Below are 25866 nucleotides of genomic sequence, written 5' to 3'. Positions count from 1 at the left end.
GGCGAATGGTCTAACACTAGGACTCTGTACTATAATGAGTCGGTGCACTTTCTTGATACAGAATCCATGACTTGCCCTTCCACAATTCGGATCCTTTTCACCTTATTTTTTTAATGGAGTTTCGCAATAACATGAAGCTAGTAATGGTGATTAATAGCCTGACTTTCAGTAAAGGTGCATGTCGACAAAAAAATCACGTTTTAAATTTTTATTTGGTTATTAGAACTCTACTCGGCCGTCAGGCCTTTGATAGAGCAACCGATCACGGCGAGCCGACCTTGCTTGCGAACAGAACAAAGGCTAAAGAAAAATATGTCTAAAATTCCAACCCTCGATTTCTCGAAAGCTAGGAAAGATAGAAAAGTATTGTTTATTCTTTTCATCTTATTTTAACTCATTTCAACGAAATCAATCATCAAATCGAATTTCCACGGAAATCGTAATCATGCCCGCGTGTAAGTTTAAATAATGTTTGTGTACGCTACTGTGCAACCGATGAAAATAGAGTCAAATGTATAGACCCTTAAATCATTCCTATTGGAATCTCTGTGATTAGGAACATCTCAAACCTTATCTTATTCCAATTCAATCGAGTTGATGCTATGGAAGTTGTTGATAGTATGTCAGCTGTTTCGAGTACACTGTCGTGGCAAAGTCGCCGGGAGGCAGTTGACAGATGATTTGTATGACGGAGGATTTCCCGAGTTTATCTGTTTGTTATGAGTGGCGGCGATTCATGACCTGCTAGAACTGTCAGAATTGATGGCCTTGTGAAGCTCAACACAACCTTGGGGGAGCCTAGCGCCTCTTATCGTGACTTCTAAATTTTTGAAAGCGTGTGTGCTCATGAAGGTCATTCTCATCCATATTCGGGTCGCAATCGCTAGAGCGGTGTTGGCTTAATATCGCGGAAATCCAACACAGTTCATTTCTTAAACCAGGCAAGGTGGACGTTTAAACTCTTCACGATTCTTCTAGTTTGTGTTGCTAAAGTGGTACATAAGCTAATTACAATGAGTTCTGTAGGCCAAGTGCTAAAAGTGTCCCAAAGTGCGCTCAAACTGAGCGTACGGCCCTTATCGACGTCGTTTACAAACAGGCAAAAAGAACAGTGAGTAGATTGGCCGAATGGGGCCATGTCACCCCAAATCTAATTCGCATATCGTAATTGTTGCACTAACATCATCATGCTTAGCTTGTAATTACTGCGCAGCTCATTAATTAATTATCCGGAACCACTTTATATCAATATTCCGTATCACCACGTTATCGGCCCCACGCCCAACACCAGCACCGTACACGCAGTCGCTAATTAAGTTTTGCATTTTTACATAATAAACAATATCACCGGCCAGCTGTCGCACCTGATCACATTTCCATTAATTTTTGCATTCGTTTTAGATTGTTATCAGCTTCATTGATACTAGCTGTAGCCATTCGAACTGACCCATCTATTTTTAACCATTTAGCTCGTCGTGGGTGATCTGCATTTTGAATTAATACAAAATGAATGAGAAAACGAAACTTTCGTGGCTGATGAAAGACAGTCTGTCTTTTGGAAATTTATGAAAAGTTATTTTGATTGAGTATTTAAATATGACAGGTGGCTACGGTTGGGAAGACATTAATATTTGGTAATGGAAATTTTATTAGTGGTTTTGAAAGGGGTCAGCGCTCTTACATAGATTTGCCTATTTGGTTCGACGGAAGAAATGTTCCTCGTATGAAATTAAGGGCTAAAAATAAATATGTGTCCCAAAGCTATTTTGATCATTACTTCAAACTAATGAGAAGGTAATTTCGCGGCCACCGGAACCGTGACGAAGTACATATTTCAACTATGGCCCAATTCAATAACTTCAACCTTCTATATTTCGAAAACGAAAAGAGATCTCGAAAATGTTTGTGTTTATTTACGGTAATGTACTATTATTAATTTAATTTGAGCAGCTATCGATATGGAGAGTGTTTTGAGGCCTGGGCACCATATAGAGGCAGCTTCGTGTTTTTTTCAGATTTTTCGCTTGGGAAGTTTCCGAGAATGGGTCTGTTGAAGAAATCATCACTTTCCATTCCTCCCACTTCCCGCCTTCCTAACAAATGTCAGAACTAAAACCGGTATCAAAAAATACTAATCGAGACCTCTCATTTGATATCCAACATGACTATATTCGGTGTAAACAAATTTATACCCCCATTTTGCATGTGAGGGGACCCCCCTTAATTTCGACGTAGAAAGATATTCACTGCATGTCTGGGTGTTTACAGTTATTAATCGGTATAGCCGTTTCTGTGAAAAACGCGTGTGATAGACAGACAGACATTGAACCGAATTTAATAAGCTTTTGTTTCGCAAACAAAACCTTAAAAAGAAAACTTCGAAATTTTGCACAATGCGAATATCAAGGAATTGTGAAAAAATGGACGGAGGCTATGGCAAGCATTACCACTCCCGTCACGAGCAACTTGTTGAAAGATGAATTGTCAGATATAAGGACATCCGCACCCTCATCGTGGGAAAATTGCCACTGAAGCGTCTTCGTTGATATGGACATGTAATTCGCACTGATGAGAACTCACTTGCCAAGAATGGTCTGAACATCGAAATGAACAAAACAACGTAAAGAAATAATACTTAAACGTGAAATGAAGAAATAGTTGATGAAGTATTCGCCTTTTCATTACGATCATTGAATTTTTCGGTTTTACTATAGGTTTATTGTGGTTTTTAAAAAATGCAGACACGTGTTTCGGGCACAACATGTGTCCTTCAGTGCTCGTTCTGTTCTAATTTGTTTCGAATAACTGTATAGCCTTATATATCTTAACCTATTCAAACAATTAACCTAATAACTAATATTTAAAAAAAGTCAAGCGACGACGGCTTTACGGTTTCTTACCAGGGCAGAGGCAAATCGTCAGACGCTGCCTCACCTCTGCCCTGGGAGCAGCGTGACCGTAGCGGCTCGCAGGTGTTGAATGCTCCTTTATATAATTCGTAAAACACGACATGCCTACGAATTATATTGAGCGCAAATCCGCCTTATTGACCAAAGCTTGGCCAGAGCGGTCCGGCATTAAGTTGATACAGACTTAGGACCCCACAATTCTCATTTTTTAACGAAAAGGTTCGTTTCCTCTGTTTTCTGTTCTGCTGGCTGAGGTTCCACCAAGCATCGTCTTCTAAATTCAAAATCTTTGGGGAGAAACTGCATGTGACGTCATCGGTCAGCTGAAAATGTCATTCCCATTTTCGCTGGTTCCATTGCGCCTAGTTTGGTTAAATTTGAGAAGGTTCTCCGTACTCTCTGATAATAGTGATGTGAACGAGGCTTTGTTTTGGTGTCATTATCTTTGATCTGGGCTGGTCAGTTGGTTAGGTTTTCTGCAAGGCAAGTCGACAGTTAGTGTTTATGGAAACATTTTACGGTTCATGGCCGATTTTACAATTGCTTGAAGTAACCTGAAAAAGTGCACCAACGATGTCTCGAGAGGATCGTGGCGGATTTGGAGATTGGCAGATCGTCAAACGTTTAGGTTCCGGAGGAAATGGAGAAGTTTCGCTTTGGCAGAACCATGATGCGGACTTAGGACCCCCTTCATTCTCAAAACGAATATTTCAGCCCTGGCCAGCTTTGGTCAACAAGGCGGATTTGCGCTCAATATAATTCGTAGGCATGTCGTGTTTTACGAATTATATAAAGGAGCATTCAACATCTGCGAGCCGCTACGGTCACGCTGCTCCCAGGGCAGAGGTGAGGCAGCGTCTGACGATTTGCCTCTGCCCTGGTAAGAAACCGTAAAGCCGTCGTCGCTTGACTTTTTTTAAAAAAGTTTGGGTGCAAGCCCTGCGAGGGGTCCGTGGACCAGAAAAGAAGGAGTAAGTTGCTCCTCAATTGGTCCGGTCCTGCATTAAGTTGATGCGGACTTAGGACCCCCTTCATTCTCAAAACGAACTAATATTTAATTATGTGAAATTGTAATGTCTCCTTAATTACCTGGAACAAGCTAGATGAACAGTTGCCCATGTCAGTGTTCAACAACGTGGCATTAGTCTGTTTAAATATTTCCAGGCTTTCTGCGGCATCTAGTTTGTGGACTTTATGTTTTTTTTGTATAATATCCACTTTATCCCAGGAAATGTTATGGACGCTATCTACTATGTGTTTTGCGACTGCAGGTTGCTGTAATGGCTTTTTGCTGCTAGCTCCGCTTCTTTGGTATCTTCTTCGAATCGTATTTCTACCAATCGCTTAGTCTATATATATACTGGTGCATTCCGGGTATGTGATCTTATGAATCCCGTTCTCTTCCTCCTTATATTTCGGAACCTTTGCGCCCATAAGTCGAGTTTTATGTTACACATGCCTCTATTTTAAATTCCTTAAGCGTATTACTGATCCTGGGCCACGGCGAGGTGTTTGTAATGCTGGATCTCTTGGTTCTCTTGTCCTTGTTGCCTAGCAACGACGTCAATTTTTTCCTGTAATTGACAACTTGTTTCTTCCTTATTGTTGTGTCTTTAATGTCGCCGTTCTCCGTTCTCTCACGGTATCTTTTATATAAGCCAGTTCCTTAATATATCTTGATCTAGTGTAGGGAATGTTTAGCATTCTGTGTATTATGCTGAGAAACCGCAAATTTACGCTGTACGAATGGAAAGAACTGTTAGGAATGACTTTTTGTGTGACTGTGGGCTTCCTGAAAATATCGAACTCAACGTTTTTCCCGTTTCTACTTATTTTGATTTCCAGGAATGGTGTTTCTCCCATTTGTTCAGTCTCTATGTGTGAATGTTATATTTTTATGGATCTGATTAATTTTTCTAACAATCCATTCAACAGCGATTTGTCCACGATGGCTAGTACATCATCAACATATCTAATCCATAAGGTGGATCTTATCCCACGCTGCTCCATTAGTTCCTCGAGACCTCCCACACACATTGCGCTTAGTAGAGGGAAAAGTGGATTACCCGTTGCCGTGCCTGTGGTACTTTAGTAATATTCGTTCCAGAAGGCGAAGTAGTTTTCACTCATACATATTGATGCTAGCTTTTTATATTGGCGTTTCTCCCTCTTTCCTTCGGTTGGGGTGCGGTGTTTGTTAAGCCACGTTTCGAGATTGTGTTGGGCTTATTTGACGGGTACCTAATTTAGCATCCTTCAGTTTCTCGACCACTTAGAAGTTGTTTTTACAGTATATTTGCTACAGTAATCGTCGATACCGTTGACTTCTTGTATTATAGGGAGGGGAATTAGTGTCCGCGATAATCTCTCGTGTTTCGTTACCATTTTTATGTACCTTGGGTTGAATTCTGAAGCTAGGCAAAGAGGGATTAGGCATGCATAATGCGGCGATGTTCTTAACAATGTCAACACATTCCCTTAGTGTTTTCTCCACTCTTTTAATCAAGTCTGGTAGAAGATTAGTTCTTAGCTTGAAGAAGTTGCCGTTAGTTAATTTTTGGATAGCCAGGCCTTTCTAGGTCGTTCGGTCTGGTATTACCAGTTTGTTACCTTCATCTGCTTTGAGGTAAAACACTGGTTTCTGGTTAAGTTTTTTTAATGATCTGATCTTCCTTACTGTGTTGTTTATTTACCCCTTTGCTGTATTGTTGGATAATGTTTTTATCGCGAGACCATGTCTTGTCTCGATCATCCTTTTCTAGATATCTAACAGCTCCCTCGTTGTCTATAATCATGCCTCCGACGTTCAGCTTCAAGACCGGTGTCGCGTAGTTTAATCCTATATTCCATAAAATCAATTCGTCATCTGTAAAAACTTCCGACGACTAAGTCTGATATATTTTCTGTTTCTTATTTTCTGTCCTATATCGTTCGCGTTTCTAAAGGACATTAGCTTCTGTGAAAGTATCTTCCTCTTTTGATCCTGCTGGCATTCGTATGCTCGATAAAGTTTAAAAAATGTGGTGTCTATTGGGACATGTTGCGTATATTATAGCGATGGTATCATATGCACGATCGCAATTTTAGTTTTTTGCGATTTAAATGCTTTTGACTTTGAAAGGTGCTAGAAGAGGAAAATCCGCCGTTAAATTTCAAATTCTTTTTAGTACTTTATATCCTGTTAGGGTGAGGCAGGAGTTGTTGAAATGCTAGTGTAAGACTGTTGAAATGAGCAAAGCATGCGAATACCAAACAGTTGACAAAGCTGTTTTCGAATGACTCAGTTTAGTGAGAGCCACCAAAGGCTGACCAATATTGAAGGAAAAGGCGTTAGAATTAATAAAAAGGTTGAATTGTCCTGCTTTCAGAGCCTATGTCGGTGGATGACTGGCTCAAAGGACTTGCTTCAATATTGTCCTATAATTAGACTGCCAAAGACATAAATGAAATGTTTACCAAACCTCACTTTAGGCGTAAAAAAAGATAAATATTTTGACAGAAAGCATAGCCAAGAAAGTGTAACTTTGTTGATTGGAGCCAACGTGGTTGAGTCAAAGAAATTGAAGTCGAACAAATAATCTGCCACCGTGAATATGAATGACAGAAATAGTTTTACAAGTTGGCTCATCGGTGAGAACAAGAAAGTTCAACCAAGGGAAATGGGCACTCAGAACTTCAAAATGCGTTACCAGAAACGCAGTTTAAAGAAAGTTCTGCAACTGTTGGAAAATCAAAAAGATTTTAGCCCGCCCTTAAGACGCCACATCTACCATAATTGCAAATTGTTTCAAAAGTTTCGAGAAATTTGATTACGATGACACCGACTTTTTGTCATTGCTTTTTTCCAATCCATAACAGAAAACAACGAGAATAAAGCGGGAACAATTTGACAATCTATTAGAAACTAGATATAATGTCGATTGTTCTCAGCTACAGGACTATGTCCAGATTGATGACGATAATAAAAATACCGACAGATAAGAAATCTCCCAAGCAAATAGTGATTCTCCCGGGTGGAATCAATATTCTTTACACCCAATAGAAAATTTGAAATTGGTTTGACAAAAGACGGAAACTAGCCGCTCAAACAAAAATAACAGATTACCTTAAAAATTTAGAGGTTTACTTATAAGATTACAATTTTTCGTTAGTAATGTATTGTTCGCTTTCATTTGACTGTTTGAGTAAGGATAGCTTGAAAGTGCATTTTTTGTATGTACAAATATATGTACATTTATATACATATATATGAAGTCGCCAGCTACTTTCACCTGTTTACTCGCCTCAAAAAACAGTTTCGCAATAATAACAATGGAACCGCTATTACAAAGATGTTATACTATGTATATATATTTTGTTAAATGGGAAAAAAGGATGAACCATATGAATCGATCTGTTGGAAAATATGTAGAAAAAGAAAATAATTATATAATTTTATTTTTGTACTTACATATCAATCACCATTACTTTTTAATCAACAGTCGTAGATATACATATATATGCACATTTTTCATTCAATGCTTATCGACAGTTGGTCATCGAATTTCCCTGAATTTTTAGCAAATATAGTATTGTTAGATAATTTTGAAAAATTGTGGCCATTGCGATAACAATTGAAATAGAATCTACTCATATATTTCCCAACCAGAGTCAATATATTGCGAGTTTGCCCCATATCTTTTTCATAAAAGTACTCTAATCTCACGTGCATAAGCCGGCCTTATACGAGAAAAAAATCGACTTCTTGCATTACGAAAAATTGTAGAAATCAGATTAGGTAATATTTTTTCTGTATTTTTCTAAAAGAAAGGATAAAAAGCATGATACTTGTTATAATAACAATAAAATTACTCTTCCCTTTGACTGTAAAATTTGAAGCTAGGTTCCTAATGAGACATCAGATGTGCCTCGCACGGGAACGAACTTTACTGCTAAAACCTCTTGTTTTAGATACGGACTATGACAGATTTCAGAAATATGCGCACCTTCTTAGGCAATAATTTGGAGAGCCCAGGAATTCTAGGTTTCTGCAACTTGAGGGAAAATTCTACCAATATTGAATGCATATTTTGAGCATATTTGAGAAGCAACATTTAAAAAAAAATTGCAAAATTTTTACAAAATATGGCCATGTGGGCTATCAAATGAAACGGCTTGATTAATACTTTTCGAAACTGATCCCATATTTGATATCGCGTGAAACGTAAGGGAGTGAAGGCTCAAAATATGACTATCAAAAAGTGTAACAGGTCTCTTTTTCAGAACCTGTCGAACCGAAAAATCTGAAGCAAATCACAGTGGTGTATCTAAACGAAATCTAGGCCTCGTTCCGATATCTGCACAAATAAAGTTAATAATAGTATATTACCATATTTTAGAAATTTAGTCGACAAGCTCCAATGAGTTCAAATAACATAAGGTATAACTTTGGCCAGTTTGAAGGAAGTCCAATTATTACTAACAAAGTTACAGAAAGTGAAACTTTCACATTTTATCGTAAAATAAGAACAATTTTATTTGTGGGCAGACTTTATATGACTAAAACTAGGGTGACTTTAAGAAAAAAATAATAAATGTTCTTTTCTACTCCTTATAATAATGGGGAAGGGATATTTATTGGTAAACAGAGTGCAACTACTGAAAACTGATAATAATGGGCTAGATTGAAAGCTATATCAATTTAATTGGAAGTAGTTAGAATAGTCTATTACTAAAATCAATAATTTGAAATCAAATTTTCATTTCATGAGGCCATGGAATAAAAGTAAGTGAATCCACATTTCTGAGAACATCCCACATTATTCGTTATTGAATCCATTCATGGACTTCTAGCGAAGATAAATAAAATATAAATAAAATGCCGCTTAAAACTTTCGCAAGAATAAAATTTCTTTGAAAAACGGACTATCGATTTTGCCGTGCTCCATGATTTGAATTGGAAACTAATTCAATTAAAATTGATTTCGTTATTTTACACACACAATTTTACACATTTCTATACCATGAGCTTTCTTTTGCCATTTTATGATTTGTTTGCTTCCAGGTTCGATTTTATTTGTTTTTTTTGCAATTCTTTTGCTGTTTCAAAAATTGATGTTTAGAACGAAGCTTTTAAGTGGACTTATCAAGTTATGATATCTCATTTGGTTACAAATTGCTGTAAAACAGTTTATGAATAATAATTTTTTTTTCTTCATCTTTTGTGATTTTGCCATTTGGTTCTATCAAATGCCCAATCGCAAGGCTTCCAAATCTCCATCCAGCTTAGAATCGACTTCGATGTTCAGACCAATCTTGGCGAGTGAATTCTCATTAGCCCGAATTACGTGGCCATACCATAACTCTTAATCTATTTTTTTCTTAAGGATCTTCAATGGGACTCAATTAATATATTATGAAATATACGGATATGGATAAATAATACTGATTAAGTGTGGACTGGATTAGTCATATTACACATGTCTAGAAATTTCCTGAAATTAATTTACAAAATTCAAAGTACAAGATTATTCAACAAAATCGATATTGTCCCTTTCATAGTACTCCAATCTCCAACGAGAGAGAGAGAGCCATCTTCGATTTTTTAACTAATTCCTCTACATTGCTGAAACGCGTTCCCTGCATTGGTTTTATGATACGATTGACAAAGAAATCGAGATGGATTTCTCCAGACCGAAATTTGCAAACCATTTCTGAGCAGAACGTTCTCTAAAGGCATTATCCTCTATTTTATCTATGTGCCTTCGCAGATCGTTTGCGTTTCTTAAACTAATAAAGCACAATATGCCGAAAATGCTCTTTATCTTCCGACATGTTCACAGACCTTTAGCACACAAAACTAATGCCAATAAAACTAAATTTGACAAACAGCGGACAGTTGTCGTTCCAAAACATGTATTTGATTCGACAATTAGGCCACAGTACATCTAATAAGTAGTATCCACACTCTATGGAACGGACCTGCGAATGTATAGGGAAAGCTTATCTGTACACATCATATGCACTAAACCACAGAGATAGATATTGCCAGGTGTTGAGGGCCTATGATGTATACGGATAAGCTTCCCCAATTCATTCAAAAGTCCGGTCCATTGAGTGTGGGTACTGCCTATTAGATATACTGTGAATTAGGCAACCAGAACTGGGGATATTCGAAAAAAATAAAACTAAAATGTAAAATGCGTATAAAATACATAAGTGCTCAGAAAGGGGGTAGAAGGAGTTATATGTGTTTTTTTCTCAATAACGTTATGTGCAGTATGTTGGATACAATGCAAAAAGAATCAACGAAAAAGGATAAAATATAAGCCTCCCTAAGGCCGAAAAACAAAAGAAACTAAATTTTCAAATGCAAAATTGAAATCCGGACAGTGCCAAAAAACCGTAATAATGACATTAAAAACTCAAAAATGACTAGTTAATAGTTCTTATGGAGAATTTCAGCATTATATACATCCTTCAGTGGGCAGTGGCATGGATTTAGCTAAAAGTAGGGTATATGCGGCTGGGATTGTCCTCCATTATTCGAGAACACGTTCTATCAAGTATTTTTTGCTCCAAATTCTACCTTCGCGAAGGCTACCAGGAAGGGTTTTTTTTTTTCTTTTTAATTGATACTTTTTGACATTGTATCCAACAGACTGTACGTAATGTGCTTGTAAAAAAATAAAACACGTACAACTCGCTTTAGCCCCTTACTGATTACTTACGTATTTCATACGACGGTGTCCGCATTTCACTTTTGCTCACTGTATATGCATCCACCCAGTATAATAGAAACACATAGGTACATACTTCGGGAGCTACTTACTCCCTTCTTCAGTACTTTAGTGTTATCCGTTTTGATAATAATTTCTTTCCAAGATTAAATTGTAATTAATATTCCTGTTAGCAAGACTATTTCAGTAAATGAATTGAAGTGTGGAGCGTCTTTTTAATGGTTTTGTGTGAAAACTTATTCAAATCGATTCGATGTCTGTTATACTCAATTTACTCGGAAACGATTGAACCGTTTGTCACGAAATTTCGTGAGAGCATGTAATCTATAAATCCCTTTACATGTAGTAAATGGCGCCATTTGGTTGAGTTTAGGGGTGAATCCCCAAACATTTAAAAGTGCTCAATTAGTACTTTTTTAAACTAATAGTATTGTTGATACCGGGTGAGACATAGGTGAGTGAAGACTCAAATGTGTGCCCCAAAAAGTCAACAGGTATCATCCTCAGAAACTCTCCTGCCGAAAAATCACAATGAGGCATCTATATAAAATCTAAGCCTCAAAATACATCCCTTGTCGATATTAACTCAAATAAAGTTCATATTTTGTCATATTTTGAAAATTTACCCGAAAACGGGTTCATTGTAGAGGTACACCAATATAAGTGATAGGCGCGGACGTGGTTGCGAGCACATGGCTGCGAGTTGCTGTGAGCACGTGGCAGCATCTTTCATAACAATGGATATTGCACACCTGTTTGTGGTTTGCAACATCCCAGCGGGAATCAAAGGCAAAGCTTGTTTAAATATTCATTTCGGATTAATGGTAATGGATCTTAATAGAATCACTGAGCAAATGATGCTTTAAAATTCCTCTATGGGAAGTTGGGTAGAAGCAAACACGCGCAACATTCTCGGCAATATATCCATGTTTGCTCTCTTAGGAAGTGAGGAGCAAATGCATCCAGACTCAATCTTCCGGATGCATTCGTTTCCTACCGGAGTAAGATGAAGTAACCCACACAAGAAAACCATCTAGGCGACATCGACATTCCAACACCACTAACTTACCTCGTCCCTACCCAAAAGGCACACAATCAGATTCCGTGCCCCTTTGCCGCTGAAGTTGCTCCTCCTGTGTATAGTCTTCTTGGTTTGGTGCCTGTTGCTTAACGACTATGTTTGCTCTTGGAATAATTTGCTATGGAATAAATTCTATCCGTCACTCCTACTTTAACGAAATTATGCTTAAAAAAAACCTTTTATAATAGATAAAAAAGCTCAATACCGAAAAAAATAGAAAAACTTTTACGGTTTCCACCTTGAAAATTGGCTTCGACTATAAGCAGCCAAAATGAGGAGGAGACGGCCCTGCATTTCATATGCAGCTGCCTGGCCTCCATGGACTTCAGACGAAGACTTCGTCGGTTCTCCGACCATCTGCAACCATGCATCTTTAATTCCGGTCACGGACAATAAATTCAAAATGCATCACTCGCAGCAACAACTGATTTTTGTTGCTTCCATATATATATTACAGTGCAGCAGCGACAAAAGGCTCTGCTTCACAAAACGTGGACATGCGAAAATTTCTCTAATGCCCGTACCGAGTTGTTAGGCAAATGCATCCAATGGCATGCATTTAGGAGAAAAAATACAAGGTGTATGTCATGGAATATTTACTGAATGGGATTTTAGGGTTCCCGGGATGTTGGTATTGCGAAGTTTTTTTATAAAAGTTTCAAGTTGAAATTCATTTAGTAATAATCTTTGGCGTGACAATCTAATTGGATCTGGACCTTGAAGTGAATTATAGCACTTCATTCAAGACCGTAACGGTACTATACTTAGGTTGCTGCTTTTCTTTCCCACACCTAACATCTTAGTGCGCACAAATCAATCCGTTTCAACAACTCATTTCTTCTGACTTTTTCATTTATCATTCGTTTGCATTAAAATTTTTTATCTGATGACTTGAACAATATTATTTGCTTCTTGCTGACGCATTTATATTGGAAGAAATCTGTATCTATAATTTAAATACAATACAGTTGTAAAATCCTTGTTGTTGGAGGAGGAACTGGAGGATGTTCAGTCGCAGCAAAACTATCTTCCAAATTCGGAAAAGGCAATGTCATCGTTTTGGATCCTGCAGAGGTATAACTCAAATTATTTGAAAAATATTTATAATTTTAATTTTATATCCAATCTTATATTCACAGAGACATTATTATCAACCAATGTTTACCTTGGTTGGTGGTGGTATCAAATCATTAGGATCATCTTACAAATCCATGAAAAGTGTTCTACCGAAAAATGCAAAATGGATTCAAGAAAAAGCCAAGGAATTCCATCCAGATAAAAATACTGTCATTACTTCTTCTGGCCAAGAAATAAACTATGACATTCTTCTGGTAGCAATGGGATTACACTTAAATTATGAAAAGGTAAGCGGAATTATAAGCACTTATTAAACAACTGCTATACTTTCTGGATTTGATTAGATTCCAGGACTTGTCGAAGCACTATCAATTCCTAATGGAAACGTTGGGTCTAACTACTCCCCGGATCATGTGGATAAAACGTATTCTGCTCTGAAACGAGTTGACAAAGGAAATGCAATTTTCACTATGCCAACTGGGTCTATTAAATGCCCAGGAGCACCTCAAAAAGCTGTTTACATATCAGAGGATTATTTAAGAAGAGTATGATTCATTGATGTAAAATTCATGAAGGATATGTTAACATATTTTTTCTTCCAACATTAGACAAACAAAAGAAAGAATGTAAATGTGATATACAATACCTCAATCGCCAATATATTTGGAGTGAAAAAATATGCCGATGCGTTGTGGAAGCTTGTTGAAAAACGAGATATCAAAGTTAACCTGAAGACGAATTTAGTTGAAGTTAAGCCTCATAAGAATATTGCAGTATTTGCCAATGTTGAAAATCCAAACGATAAATTTGAAATCGAGGTAAATAACAAGCAGTGAATACTTCTCAATTCAGAAGTTTTTAAAACTTATTAATTCGGGTTTAATGAAACAATATGAGAAGCAATAGTAAATGTATTGATCTTGTTATTCTAGTATTCAATGCTCCATGCAGTTCCACCAATGTCACCACCAGGTGAGCTGAAGCAATGCAAAGAGCTCGTAAATGAACTTGGCTTCGTTGAAGTTAACAAAGACACCATGCAGCACTTGAAGTATAGCAATGTTTTCGCAATCGGAGACTGTTCTTCCTCGCCGAATTCTAAAACTGCAGCAGCAGCAGGTAAATAAGACGATTACAGTACAGTGAACATATACACATTAATTCATATTCATTATTTATAGCTGCCCAAAGTCCAATTGTCTACGACCACATCCTCGCTACATTGAACGGCAAACCGCTGAAGGGAGTTTACGATGGCTACGCTTCCTGTCCACTAGTCACTGGTTATCATAAATGTATTTTAGCTGAATTTGACTACAATCTCCAACCGCTGGAAACCTTCCCCGTGTCTCAGGACAAAGAGAGATATTCAATGTTTATTATGAAGAAAGATTTCATGCCACCTCTCTATTGGCATCTCATGTTAAATGGTTACTGGAATGGACCTGGTATGATGAGAAAAGCTATGTCCATATTCAAGTTTGGAAAATGAAATCTTAAATCTTCAGTTTACTTTTAGATAAATGTAGTTTAAGCAACAATGCAAATCAAATAAATATATTTTTTTTATATTATTGAAAATTGGTGTTTATTTTTTTCTCTAAACTTTTCAGGGTATGACCCCTCGAAAAAGTCCAAATACTGTTTAAAATTATCACTGTTCTCTGTGAGTGTTAACTCTCACCTGATTGTCAGAGGGGATTCTGGGTGGTGTTGTTAGCAGCTCGGAGCACCAGGCCAACGAGATAGTGATCCGAGTCTATATTGGCCCCCTTAGAAATTCTGACATTCATCAAAGCTGAGAGGCGGCGGCGTTCGATCAACACGTGGTCAATTTGGTGGAAATGGTCCCGTCTGGGGAGGTCCACATATGTTTGTGGACCGCTTTCCGCGCAAATCAAGTACTTCCAACAACCATTTCGTGTGACAATGCTAATTGAATAATCCGCAGTCCCTTATCATTTGTGTTTTGATGTAAGCTATGGGATATGATCGACTTACTACTATGCGAATTGCGAAATTTGCCAATACACGCTCATGCTTATGCTGATGACATGGCTGTGCTTGCTGTTGATCGGGAGCTTGGAACGGTGTGTAGGAATATACAACGTGCCGTTGATTTGATAGACAGTTGGTGCCTCAGACATGGTCTTTTAGTTAATCCAAATAAAACCGCAGTGGTATTATTCACAAAAAGGAGAAAGCTGGATGCACTTTGCCTCCCTGAAATGAGGGTAGTACCTCAACTCTCCGAAGAAGTGAAATATCTGGGAGTCACTCTAGATAGAAAACTTCTTTGGAACAAACATGTACAGGTAAAGATGAAACGAGCTCTCACAGCTTATGGGCTGTGCAGACGGACCTTTGTCTCGACATGGGGACTCAGGCCCCATTTGGTAATGTGGATATACGTTGCCATCATTAGGCCAATGTTCGTATATGCATCCGTAGTGTGGTGGGTTACGGTGAGACAAAAAGTTTTCACCGTAAACTAGTCGCAATGCAAAGAACTGTGTGTCTGGGTATTACTGGTGCCATGAGCACGACATCCGGCCCAGCTCTGAATGCATTACTCAATTTGCAGCCCCTGGATATATTTATTCAAAGCACTGCAATGAGAGCAGCTCATAGACTAATTCGAATAGAGCTATGAGGAAACAACGGATGTGGGGGGGCACAGAGCATTGGAAGAGTTACTGGGAGGACTGATTCCAGTTCTAACAATGCCTTCCGATTCTCGTGTCCCCATACATCTATTTGGTAGAAGATATGAAGTTACTCGAAGCGTAGAAAGAACTGAGAAATCCCAGAGGAATGCGTGGCGGGATACACGGAAGTCTTCTACACCGATGGCTGAAAAATAGAAGAGGGTTCTGGAGCCCGAGTCTACCTCTCAAATAAAAACGAGAAGTGGGATTTTCCTTTGGGACAATATGCAACGGTTTTTCAAGCCGAAATTTATGCGATCCTAAGGGCGGCAGACTGGGTGATTGACGAGCGGTTGAAGGGCAGATGCATCACAATCTGCTGTGATAGCCAAGCTGCATTGAGGGCGTTGAGCAGTCCTTTGATCACCTCAAAAATCGTTCAGGAATGCAGAAACCGTTTGAACTCTATCTCTAGATTCAATACGGTGGAACTACTCTGGGCATTTGGTCACTGTGGCGTATGGAGAAATGAAATCTCGGATGCTTTAGCGAAAGAGGGGTCAATCTTCCCTATTCCGGGACCGGAATCACCAATTGAAGTATCAGTAGCATTGGCTGAGTCTGTTTTCAAAAACTGGGAACAAGCTTCCTACAATGACAGGTGGTAGAGCCTAAATGCTGCTCGACACACTAAATTTTTCCTGTCAGAACCGAACATACCTACCGCAAAGTGTCGAAAAGCAGGAGGACTGGCAGGTGTATTGTTCTGACAGGCCGTAATTCATTAGCTGGGCTTATGTTCAGAATAGGAATTACTCAAGATGATAGGTGTCCCTCCTGTAATGAGGAAGCGGAATCCACGGAACATTTCCTATGGACGCATCAGGCATCAGATCTTTGGTGCCGATGGCCTCCAGTTGCGACGGGTAGCATCACATCCACTAACGGAAATTCTGCGATACGTCGACGAATCCGGAATATTCCGTTAGACGGGGATGGCGAGTACAATGGGCCAACACGGCCTGAGTGCTCAGAAGCTGTAGCTTCTCCCCCACCACACACACACCCACACAAGCTATGGGAACCAACGTATCGCCTGAAAACGGGCTCTGTCCCTACTTGGCTGTTAAAATCCCCAAGTATGATACCATATCTGGGGCCAGGTTTCGAGGGTTCGTTCTACTGACTCGTAGAAGGTATCCTTATCCGACTCTGCAGTCTCCTCTGTAGAGGCGTAAACGTTAATGAGGCTTATATTTCTGAAACTGCCTCGCAAGCGTAGAGTGCATAGCCGTTCGCTTAAGTTTTCGAAGCCGATAACAGCAGGTTTCGTTTTTTGGCTGAGTAAGAAACCTACTCCGAGCATATGGTTTACTGGATGGCCACTATAATATATGGCGTAGCGACTCTTCTCCAGGAAACCGGTACCTGTCCAACGCATCTCATGTAACACTGTCACATCAGCCCTATATTGGAATAGGGTATCCGCTAGCTGCTTGGCAGCTTCATCTCTGTACAAAGAGCGCACGTTCCTTGAGAAAATGCGCAAATCGTTATTCCTTTGTCATTGCTGGGTTCGTTGTTGTGTTGTCCGTCCAGTCCGAGGCTCCCGTTTTCACTTGGTAACTTCGGTTTTCCGTGTAAGGTTGTCAGCCTTACCCAACCCCCAACCTGGAAGACCAGTTCGTACAATTTGTCGCGTTTTTAAGTGCGCGAGACTTGCCTTCTCCGTTTGCAGCTTTTCGCTAAGAAAGAGCTCTCACCGGTCAACACGTGAAGGTGGAGATAGGATTTGGTAGTAGAACTGTTGGTGTTGGTTGAAAAAGCGTTTGCTAGGTTTTATGCTCCATCGGTACCAATCCACGTGTCGCCCTGGGATCTATATTAGCCTTTACCACCCTATGATAGCATAGCCAGAGTAAAACTGTACACGGCCGTGAGAAAATTTGGTATCCCGACGAAATTGATAAGACTGACTAGGCTGACCCTGACCAATGTGTGAGGCCAGATAAAAGCAGCAGGATCACTCTCAAGACCATTCGACATCAACAACGGTCTACGACAAGGGGATGCCCTATCATGCATGCTCTTTAACCTGACCCTCGAGAAAGTGATCCATAATGCTGAGGTAAATGCAAGAGCTACGATCCTCTTTAAGTCTACCCAACTACTGGCCTATACTGACGATATCGACATCATGGGAAGAACCACCCAAGACGTACAAACTGCCTTCATCCAGATCGAGCAGGCGACAATTAGCGCGAGATCTTGGGCTTCACATCAATGAAGGCAAGACAAAATATATGGTGGCAACGTCAGCACCGAAGACGAACCAACCAACAACATCAAACCGCACTGGACAAACATGAAGAAGAATAAGGATTGGAGAATACAACTTTGAAATCGTTGAAAATTTCTCCTATCTAGGGTCGAAAATCACAACCGATACAAGCTACGATGAGGAAATCCGCGTACGGTTGTTGGCAGCCAACAGAGCCTATTTCAGCTTACAAAAACTGTTCCGCTCGAAACGTCCCACCATAGGGCCAAAGCTTTTACTGTGATGATCTTGCCAGTCCTAATGTATTCCTCGGAGACTTGGGTTCTTAGCAAGAAAAATTGCGAACTGTTGGCCGCGTTCAAGAGATGAATCCTCCGAAAAATTGTTGGCCCCCTACATGAGGATGGACGATTCCGTAGCCTACATAACGACGAAATATATGAGCGATACAATGACCGCCAGGTTGTGGATAAAATCCGACTCAATAGGTTACGGTGGGCGGGTCACTTAATCCGTATGGATGAGGATGATCCAGCCCGCAAACTCTTAATGGCAATATCTATTGTAGGAAAAAAAGACGAGGCAGACCCTGCCTGAGATGAAGCGATGACGTAGGTCAGGACGCCAGACAGCTTTTAGGGATATCGAATTGGTGACCTCGGCGCAAAACTGGGATGTCTGGAATTCCTTATTAAGGCAGGCCTAGACCGGATACCGGCTGTTGTGTCGTTGATGATGATAATGAAAATGAAATCTTAAATCTTCAGTTTAGTTTTAGATAAATGCAGCTTAAGTAACAATGCAAATCAAATAAATATATTTTTTTTATATTATTGAAAATTGGTGTTTATTTTTTTCTATCAACTTTTCAGGGTATGACCCTTCGAAAAGTCCAAATACTGCTTAAAATTATCACTGCCTTTATTTGTCTAATTTTTCCTGTAATATCTGTTGAACTTGAACCCGAAATTTAAGATTATCTTTAGGTGTGAGTTCTTTAACCAAAGGAAGCAGGCTCAGCAGAAACATCCTATCTGGATCTTCGGTTGACTGATTTAGATGACGGGATAGTTTACGAACTTGTTTCAAATATTCATAGTCAATGCTGTCCCATTTTCGGCGCTTTGTACTCCGCTGACGTCGTTTATATTGTTCACCCGCAGGTTGTGGAGACATTATTTCGACGTGGCACTGGGCCCCTCCGTGTTCGCAGTTCGTACTTGATCCAAATTTTTCACTTCTTTGAATTTTGTCTGTTTCACTAGTTTCCAATTTCACAGTGTTATCAACAGTGGAATTAGTGTTGTGGCCTTGGGGTGGTTCTTTTTCCTCCTGGAACTGTTGGAGTTCACTGATGTCATCAAAACTGAATTGTTCGGTAGATGTAACATTTTGTGGGGTTGAAGACTCGAAATCATCTAATTCATGAATAACATCTGAACGAAGACCAGGGAACGATTGCCTACGCTGTCGTCTTTTCTGAGCACCTCTAGCGCAATGATGGGGTTCCAGGAAGCTCATAGCATCTAGTAAGTGCCACTTCCTAAGTCCAGGACCAAGGATTTTCTTGCGCTCTCGCATATAATTACTGCGAAGATTATGCCATTTTTCCTTGCATTCGATTACTGAAATCAAAGCAATGTTGAAATTTAAGATAAAATTTAAATTTCGATAAATTGAAAGATAGAGGAAATTAGTCTGTAGTATTTCTCGCAAATAGTTCATGCAAGTCCCCAAATTGAATCAAACATGACCACAAGACTTGCAAAGAGATTCATCTAAATGTTAATTCAAACTGCAGGTTTGGAGATACTTCATATTTATGCGAATGATTTCTACCAATCAATCCCGATTATCGAAGATTAGCACGAAATCAAAGAATCTTTATCAATTTAGATCATCCCCTTCCCCCCATATGATACTATGGGGAACATTCATTGCCCCTCAGATGCAATGCACCCAGATAGTGCATTATGACTCGTCCTCCTACTTTTGCGACGAATAGCTCCAAGTAGGCTCCAGGGGATAACTCAGATTCATAATGAAGATTCAATCAAGGGGCATCGAGCGATGACTAATACAGTGAACTCACCGCTGATATTCATTTCACGCGCAATGCTGCGCCACGAATCAAACACGACATCGCGCTGTCTATAGTCGGCACTATTTTTGTTGTAGATACAATCGCGCTGCTGCACACATTTTATAAATTTTAGCACGTCCATTTGTTTGCTACTGAACAGAAAATTTCCAAGACCTTGCCCGATTTAGATATCACTCCACAACTGATATGATTGTGCAAGCCAGTACCTGCACTACTTCGCTTACTCGCCAAATGATGAATCAATGATTTTCGAATCGATTCTAGTCGGTTTCAGTCGATTCTACTCGTTTGGGTAGTGACGCTCAGGTGGAAGCGTGGAGATATGCGTGTGTGAGAACAACTACTTGAGTGCGCAGCTGTAGGAAAGGGACGGCTTCGATATGTAAGACATGTGAATCATACGTTGGATGAATCGAGTCATCATCGCATTTGTGTGGGTTGGCTTGTTCCGGTGTTCGGAAGGCAATGTTTCTTATCTTGCGATGTTTATTTCGAGGTGACGAATCTCTACGTATGCATGTACTTTTCGGTGTGCATGCTACGTAATATTCTCGCAGTTGCTAATTCGTGCTGGATACTAAGAAATGATGTGCTTTTCATTTCATTTTATTTATTTCTAATTAGTGTCTTACATCTGATACATTTTGCTTAAAAGTAGCTTAGAATTAGCTTAGCTAGCTTAGAATTATTACAATGGGTGGCTATACATTGTTTGGCCTACCCGACCTTCTCTGTAATTAACTTTATTGTGTAAAAACAAACTGTAATTTACAACGTTCCTTGGCTTTGTATTTAATTAAAACATTACTTAACCCATTTTCAAAACTGCGTCCGCACTAATGATGCGAGAAGGTTTGGTTTTACTTACTTACATCTACCTTATTACTACTTATATTTACTTACATAAATACTTATTTCTACTATATACAATAGCACTTAATATTCATATAGTGCTTAGCCTCTTTGCACTCCTACCAGGCAAGTTGTGTCGAAGAGGGACAGGATTATTGCTTTTAGGTCAGGGTTCAGTATCTGGCACGGCCTAAGGAAAGTCGCTAGTGGGATTGTTTTGCCCTGCTCATGCAGTCTTCTAATTTTTGGGTTTGGATGGTTTTCAAGTTTATTGAAAAACCGCTCCGTAATGTTGAGAATATATTCTCTAATGGGGTCTATATTTGGTCGCCGGTATACTATGGCGTTCCTGCCGCATTTCTTAATCTTCCAATTGTAAGACAATCCAGTGCAATGTTTTATTTTAATACACGGCGTTCGAAAGACATGCATTTATCCATGGCTTTCGAAGAGCAAGTGATCCACGAAGAGGCTCCGTAGCATATGATGGGCCTGATGAGAGTCTTATATAGGATCAGCTTAGTTTTGGTGCTTAGACCCACTTTTTTGCGAAGAAGAAAGTAGATCTTGCGCAATGCACCATTGGCTTTGCCAATGGCGAGTTTAACATGGTCGTTAAATCTTAGGAATTCGTTGAAATTGATTCCTAGATATTTGATCGATTTCGACCCTCTTACTATTGTATTCCCTATTTCCAGTTTCAGGCGTTTAGCCTTCCTGTGGATAGATCTAGATCCCGAGTTTGTAGATTTCCTCCTGAAGATACAGACTTGTGTCTTGGTTGAGTTAATTTTAATACCCCAGCTCTGGTAGTCGTAGCAAAGGTCAACCAAGTAATCCTCTATATCGCTAACTGCCTTGTCTGGGCGAAAATTTGAGGAGTAAACGAGTGTGTCGTCGGCATATTGCATAAGTTCTGTACCGACCTCAGGGAAGGGGACATCAGCAGTGAAAATATTGCATAAAGTAGGACCAGAAATGGATCCCTGCGGCACCCCAGAAGTAACCGGCAAGAGATCGGAAATCTCATTTCCGACACTGACGTAAAAATGTCTATCCTCGAAGAAACTGATGGCAAGTCTGATCGTCGGGATCGGGAATTTGTATTTGATCAGTTTATAGATTAGCCCGTTTATCCAGACGGAATCAAAGGCCTTTTCTAAATCTAGAGCGCAAGCTACCGTGGGTTTGTTATTGACGTTAAGTCTGCTGGCCACAGTATCGTGGAGGTAGCTCAGGGCGTGCTGTGTTCCGTGTTTAGCACGGAAACCGAACTGATGGTCTGGAATAATATTGTTAAGATTGCAGTGTTGGACCAGCCCTACGGTCCATGCTCTCTCAAAAATCTTCCCCAGATTAGATAGAAGTGAAACGGGTCTGAAGTTACCAGGTTCACAGGAAACACCTCTTTCCGAATGGCTATAATTTTGGCTATTTTCCAGGTGGATGGGAAGTACCCATTATTAATGCAGGTATTAAAAACCGCAAGCAGGAACTTAATGGAGGCTACTGGAAGATTTTTTAAGACGAAATTCGTAATTCCATCTGGGCCTGCTGACTTTTTACCGTTAAGGTTATTGGTAATGGCAGCAAGTTGTCATAAACTTAGAAATTTACTCGAATCAGTAGGCTTGTTGGAAGGGTTCTGGGCAGAAAAAGACGTGATTCTGTAGCAGTTCCTAGAAGTGAAATCTCTGACTGTTGAATCAACAGTCTTAGTGAGAGCCGTTCTGTTGCTCGGAGGTGTTGCGTTGAGCTGCCGCTCGAAGAATTCTCCAAGTGTTTTTGCTTTCTCAGCATCACTGCAGACTCGCACTTTGTTTTGGGTTAGAACAAAGTTGCGGGCTTTGTATTTCCCGGTTAGCCTGTTGATATTTTGGAACATATTAGCTCCAGGCTTAATGTCTGCAAGTTTGCAGGTCAATTCCTTGCTACGGAAGGTCGTCACCATACCACGGATTAGCGTACTGAGACAGTTAATCCGGGAGAGTAATGCTTTATATTCCGCATTTATTTTATTCCCGTACTCGTGAAATTTGCGCTTAAGATTACGCCTCCAAATCTGCCTAACTTTCAAGTGGAGCATTATCTCATGTGGAAGAGAATTGAATTCAAACTCATCGACTTTTATCAGCTTAGAGTTTCTGCGTATAGCAGTGTCAATAGCGTCAGACGCCAAGTTAATAGCCTCGTCAATTTCTTGGTCCGACAGATTGCGATTATTTGAGAGCTTTTTCAAGTTGAGTTTTGGTGCTAACTCAGCCCTGAATTCATCCCAGTCAGTGTGGGCGAAAGACCTAATTGTGGTCATTACTCTCTTTTTCAGAGAAAGAGGTGAGGACAGTTTGAGATTGACCGCGAAATGGTCGGACATGCCAGGTAAGGTATCACATGATATTACCTGAAAGCTTTGCTTCATTTCCATAGACAGAAGGAAGTAGTCTAATATAGATTGACTACTGGGCCTTGACGGAGAATTCGACAAGACCATCACGAGATTGGTAGGCGAGAAAGGGTCGTGGATCCATTTGAGCAGGGCTTTCCCATTACAGTAAATGGCCGTGTCGCCCCAGTGAGTGTGCCTGGAGTTGAAGTCGCCTCCAAAGGCAAGGCAGTGGCACATTTGGCGTGAGATACAAGGGACGCGGAGTTAAAAGTAACGATACTTAACTCCATAAATTAAGAATAAGTTTAATGGCAGCTAATTGCCGTTGTTAATTCGTGTTGGCTGAGGTGAGGGCTCCAACCAATTCACGGAATGCAGCCGGCTGGTTTGGGAGAGACTTTGTTGGAGGTGGAGGTGCAGGGGACACGCGGGGCAGTGATTGTTTCATGGCTTCGGCGTAAGATATGCCTGGTTTGGCCAAACTTTGCGACTGCCTGTTTGGTCTGCTGTGCTTCTTTAGATTTGCGGACTTTGGCAGCTTCTTTTCGGGTCAGCATATCTTTATATGCTGGGCAACCGCGGAAGCTGGCGGGATGCCTGACTTGCGCACCTCCGTTGAGGAGCGTGGGCAGTCGCCACGCGGATGTTTTGTGGTGCATTTAACGCACCGATATACAATTGTTCAATTTTGAGCAACGTGCCCAAAATTTTGACAATTGAAACATTGAATCTGTCCCAACGGTCTAATTTTTTCTAAAGTAACCTTCTGGTGTAGAATGTATTTCACCTTGAAGGCGTCGTTGAGCTCTTGAGAGGGCTCGGAGGTCACTATAAAAAGTCCCGATTGAGACTTCATTGGGAGAGAAGGATTCCCCTTATATAGAGCTTTGTCCTGATTTGTCAGGAAGTTGGCTACAGACCGGATTTTAAGCTGCGGATGCTCAGCTTTGAGCTCCGCCAGAATTTCTACAGTATCGGTTTCCCGATGTAATCCTCGAATAATGAGGGACTGCGTCCTCAGGGATTGAGGGGTGCTAGTTGTGGCGTTTAAGCCTTGCTCTTTGATGAGAGCGAAGATTTTGCCGTGATCCTCGATGGATTCGGCGAAAATTAGGGTCTTATCCGCCCTCGTGTTCTTGAACGTTGCCTTTATCCCTTTTGCCTTAAGGGACTTTAGCAGAACAGGAACATTTAATGAATATCCGGTAATCACCGGTATCTTTTGCTTCTTTGGTTTCTGAGCATGGGTTGGGGTAATATTTGCCTGGGAAGTGCTTTCACTAATCTTAACACTTTTGGCACTAACCTTACTCCTTTTTGGCTTACGCCTTGTGACGAAGTTGAATGGGTTTTCGTCCTCCGATGTTGCTCGTTACGGTTTTGTTGGCTCCAACGTTGTTGGCTTCAATGTTGCCGGCTACGATGTTGCGGACTTCTAAGTTGGTCGGCTCTCCCGAGACATCTCCGGCAAAAGCAGACGCACATCCCACGATGTCCTTTGTTTAATTGCTCTACAGAGCACTCCGCTTAACACTTCCGTCACTTTTGTCACTTTTTAATTTTCCGTTCCTAGAACACTTGGATTGCTCCGCAACACGTCCGTTCACTACGAGATCTCGAAGCGAACTCTGCTTCATATCTAATTTGGTAGAAATGTATGTCAGCTTGTGCTGGCAATGTATAAGTTGTCGAAGTTTGAAGTTGGGAGGTAAATTATGACTCGATCAACAAGAGTTTGGGGGAATCAAAGTACTTTTCACGGGTCCGTCATACAGTGCGAGACAGAAAGATGATATACTTGAATATGTTTTGAACACGTTTATTTGTGTGGCCGAACGATGCAGGGCACACTGAAGCCCGGTCGTGAAGGAGAAGGATAGTTTCAGTCTGAATATATGCCTGGCATATGGGTATAAAATGCAAATCCATCTAATGAGAAGGAGAAAACTGAGGTCTAGTAAGGATAACCGGTGGGAGTCGTTTGACTTGGTGATTGGGTCGAGCTCCCGTGATAGACAGCACGGCGTCGAGACCGCTAGTCGTGAGGCGGTTCAACGTCTAGGCGCCACGACGACCAGGAGCATTCTCCGCCTAGTGCAGCTGTTGTGCCACACTCTGTGGCGACCACTTTAACAGGTTCGCGTAGGGGGCGGACGAAGTGGACTGAGGAAATGGACCTCTTCATCATCCGTTCCTAGTACGAAATAACGGCGGGGCGGGTACAACATCTTACAGCCCTTGTTGCACCAGAGATTCATCAAGCGAGTAGCAGGCCAGTACCGCAGCGATGCAATCCCGGCCATCATCAGGGAGCGTGTTCGACTTGAAGTCATCGCAGAAACTGAAACCCAAGAGTCGATGGAGGCAGAGGCGGCTTCATCAGCAACACCACGCCGCACTGCAGGCAGCAGTTTTAGTACTCGCCGAAGCACTCTTCTCCGCCGTCCTGAGTTGAACTCCCTACTGAGGTTCTGGACGAATTGCAAAGAACCTGCATAGAATTCTCGGAAATGGATCCTTTGCATAGACTGGGTATTCCCAGGCTCTATGCATTTCCAGCAACTCCGGGAATTCTATCTCAAATCAATGATGAGATTGCATCTCGGCTGTGTGCTGATATGTCGCTGCTGCCACTACAATCATTTGTGCATTGTGGTGCAGTTACGGCTGTCAGATAGTCAGAAGATTCGCTTTCGCGTTATTGACTTGAGCGACCGACGAGATCCACCATGGAAAATTCGTATGGAACGTCGGCGTGACTCACTAAGGTAAGGCATTGCTAGACTGATCCAGATCAATACTAGCAATGC

At 40.6% G+C, this 25866-nt stretch overlaps 2 protein-coding genes across 2 annotated transcripts; one reads left to right on the top strand and one right to left on the bottom strand.

Annotated features, from left to right (window-relative positions):
- The first annotated feature begins 678 nt into the window (after nucleotides 1-678).
- Nucleotides 679-14366, top strand: LOC119649094 (sulfide:quinone oxidoreductase, mitochondrial). Its single transcript, XM_038051096.1, has 7 exons — nucleotides 679-1111; nucleotides 12677-12782; nucleotides 12848-13072; nucleotides 13130-13330; nucleotides 13394-13603; nucleotides 13718-13904; nucleotides 13967-14366. The coding sequence occupies exons 1-7, from the start codon at nucleotides 1014-1016 to the stop codon at nucleotides 14275-14277; spliced, it is 1338 nt and encodes a 445-aa protein (XP_037907024.1). The 5' UTR covers nucleotides 679-1013; the 3' UTR covers nucleotides 14278-14366.
- Nucleotides 14367-18560: 4194 nt separating this feature from the next.
- LOC119649095 lies at nucleotides 18561-20277 on the bottom strand. The gene is made up of 2 exons (XM_038051097.1): nucleotides 19807-20277; nucleotides 18561-19339 (listed from the first exon to the last, which is right to left on the bottom strand). The coding sequence occupies exons 1-2, from the start codon at nucleotides 19937-19939 to the stop codon at nucleotides 18636-18638; spliced, it is 837 nt and encodes a 278-aa protein (XP_037907025.1). The 5' UTR covers nucleotides 19940-20277; the 3' UTR covers nucleotides 18561-18635.
- Between the last annotated feature and the right edge of the window lie 5589 nt (nucleotides 20278-25866).

Source organism: Hermetia illucens, chromosome 2 (assembly GCF_905115235.1).
Source record: "Hermetia illucens chromosome 2, iHerIll2.2.curated.20191125, whole genome shotgun sequence".
Lineage (NCBI taxonomy): Eukaryota > Metazoa > Arthropoda > Insecta > Diptera > Stratiomyidae > Hermetia > Hermetia illucens.
The sequence above is the reverse complement of the archived record's forward strand: the minus strand, read 5'-3'. Positions and strand labels throughout refer to the sequence as shown.

Coding starts and splice junctions, on each gene's coding strand:
- LOC119649094 (XM_038051096.1), top strand. CDS start 1,014: ATGAGTTCTGTAGGCCAAGTGCTAAAAGTGTCCCAAAGTGCGCTCAAA. Junction 13,331..13,393: donor CAGAGGATTATTTAAGAAGA/GTATGATTCATT, acceptor TTCCAACATTAG/ACAAACAAAAGAAAGAATGT. Junction 13,604..13,717: donor ACGATAAATTTGAAATCGAG/GTAAATAACAAG, acceptor TTGTTATTCTAG/TATTCAATGCTCCATGCAGT.
- LOC119649095 (XM_038051097.1), bottom strand. CDS start 19,939: ATGGACGTGCTAAAATTTATAAAATGTGTGCAGCAGCGCGATTGTATC. Junction 19,340..19,806: donor GCGTGAAATGAATATCAGCG/GTGAGTTCACTG, acceptor CTTTGATTTCAG/TAATCGAATGCAAGGAAAAA.